The 2,349-nt window shown below is 29.8% G+C and overlaps 1 protein-coding gene across 2 annotated transcripts in view; it reads left to right on the forward strand.

The window, feature by feature from the left end:
• Positions 1-533: 533 nt before the first annotated feature.
• The window catches only part of LOC107436550 (adult-specific rigid cuticular protein 15.7-like), an 8,297-nt gene continuing 6,481 nt past the window's right edge, over positions 534-2,349 (forward strand). Inside the window, exon 1 of one of the 2 annotated variants that reach the window (XM_043049625.2) lies at positions 534-687. In XM_043049625.2, the coding sequence (XP_042905559.1) occupies positions 679-687 (9 nt within the window). In that variant the 5' untranslated portion in view covers positions 534-678. The remainder of the gene's footprint in view (positions 688-2,349) is intronic. The other variant, XM_071181359.1, reaches the window with a different exon arrangement.

Here is a 2,349-nt window from a genome sequence, read left to right on the forward strand (position 1 = left end):
ACTTGTTAAGGTTTCTAAAAAGAAGTTATTGAAGTTTCAAATGGCAAACATTTTATTTTTAAAAATGTCATCTTCGGTCGTAGGTCAATTGTACAAAAAGAGAAATTTAAATGTGCCAATTTCAAATACATATTTTAATAAAGTGGATTAAAGATATACCGCCAACTTACAATCCATAAATTACTTCGGATTCTTTGTGGTAACAATCCTCCTCATGTCCTTGTCCATTTTCAGACAATCTCCCACTTAAACAAAAGCCACTAATCTCTACACACCGAGGTCAAAGTGGTGGACAAAGTGGGCTGACATCTTGGACAACATAACTGGATTAGGGTAAAATACTAATAAGCAATTGACAATAGATAGCAGTATCTTCCTATCTTTCGAATAAACGTTTATAGAACAATTTTTTTCGTTACACCCTTTTGTTGAGTTAAATTTTTTGCAAATAATTACTTAGCTTTGGTGACATTTCAGGGCCATTTATGAGATATTTGAGCTTTTTCTTCGGATTATAATGGGTAAGTTCAGGTATGTATAAAAAATGGCGTGAAAAAAATGTAAGGAAAGTATTTGAGTATATAAAGATTGGGTGTAGGCTTTACTACGACATTATTAGATTCCGAAATTTTTGAACTAAACTTATCTTTGGTTTAGAGTATTTACAACGGATTTAGCATGATAACAGTAAGTACTTTTAGAATTAAAAACTAACACCAGTAAGATATTTTAAGTATTATTAAATTACTGACAGAAAATAATTTTAATTGCATTAACTATTGTATAATACCTATAGTATAAGATTAAAATATAAGAAGCGTCAACAAAAAGTTGCGATATAAATGTGTATTTCTGAAAAAGTGTTTTATTTCTCTAGTTATAAGCACTTTATTGCACAGATGAAAATATAAAATTTATCTGTGAAGATTTATTTGAGGTACTATTGAGTTATAAAATAAAATCGTTCAAAATGTTATTCATAATTGTATCAACTATAAACATAATTAAAATTTATATATTATAATAAAAATTAAATTGTAAAAATTTACAGCAAAAAGTTATTATTAACGAAATTATTGAAGATTTAAATAGAAATAGCTTTAATTGAATCAGTTCTAAAGGTTTTAAGAACCTACTCAGTATAATAAATCTTGAATATGATTCTGATATTTAGAAATTTATTTCGATTCTTCATGAATCTTTGAAAGGAAATAATTTTAAAAATAACAATTTCAATTTGCAAATTCGTAATTCCAATTATAATACATATACTTATCATAAAAATTCAAATTATTTACGGTAGTGAATTTTAGGTATTCTTGAATCATTACTATGCTTAACCGCTTTAGTAGAACTATTTTAAAGTATATCAAAATAAGTTGCCTTTGAAAATGCAATTTTAGTTGCCATTTAATGTAAAAAAGTGTTTTATATTTTTTCTCAAAATAATTTGAACTATGTTATGCGGTTATTAGTATTTACATTATTATTTGAATCCATATCCTATTTTCTTTACACTTATTTTATATTTCTTGATTTTTTTTAAAGTGTTATTTGAAAAAATATGAATTAAATTCTTTTTTAATACAGATGTTTTGGGTATGCTTTATCCCCTTTCAACCGAATAATACCATAACACTTTGCATTTCGTGTATTTTTACCCATTGACTACACTCTCATACTCTGTCGTACACATTTTTCAAGAAGATATAAACTGGAAACTTAATTTTTTCATTTTTTATATTTTTTTCTGAGTGTCAAAGACTTATACTAACTATCTAAATTAATATTATAATCGTCGTTGAACAGCCGACCCAGTTTTCGGATTTCATATCACAACTCCGCAAGCTTGTAATTTTGAACCCAATCCAGAAGACAAGGGAACTCCTGGCTCAAGTATTGGGGGAAATTTGTCTTCGAGGAAGACTTTTTGATGCAACTAGCCCGCATTTGCTTTACGAGGTGAGGAAAACCACGAAAACCTCCCACAGTTAGCCTGACGGCAAGGGGACTCTAAGCCATGATCCGTCTACCACTAAGGATATTTTACATCAGCACTTTGATCGGTGATAGCAGAGCGCGGAATTCGTATCGACCAGCCATAGTTGGGATTCAAACCTGGTTCTCCTCTTTGGAAGGCGAACACCCCATCCCCTGAGCCACCACGGCTCTTATCTAATTAAATAATAATCATATGTTTAAAAAACGATTGTCACAATAGAAGTTATGGTCTCAACCTAACCCACACGTCACCATCTGCGCCTTTCAAAATTTTTTTCCTAGTGGTAGAGAATTACCATTTCAATGAAGCTTATTATGTCTCATGCCACATATATGGTACAAATATAT

The sequence above is a fragment of the Parasteatoda tepidariorum genome, chromosome 5, assembly GCF_043381705.1.
Source record: "Parasteatoda tepidariorum isolate YZ-2023 chromosome 5, CAS_Ptep_4.0, whole genome shotgun sequence".
In the NCBI taxonomy this organism is placed as follows: Eukaryota; Metazoa; Arthropoda; class Arachnida; order Araneae; family Theridiidae; genus Parasteatoda; species Parasteatoda tepidariorum.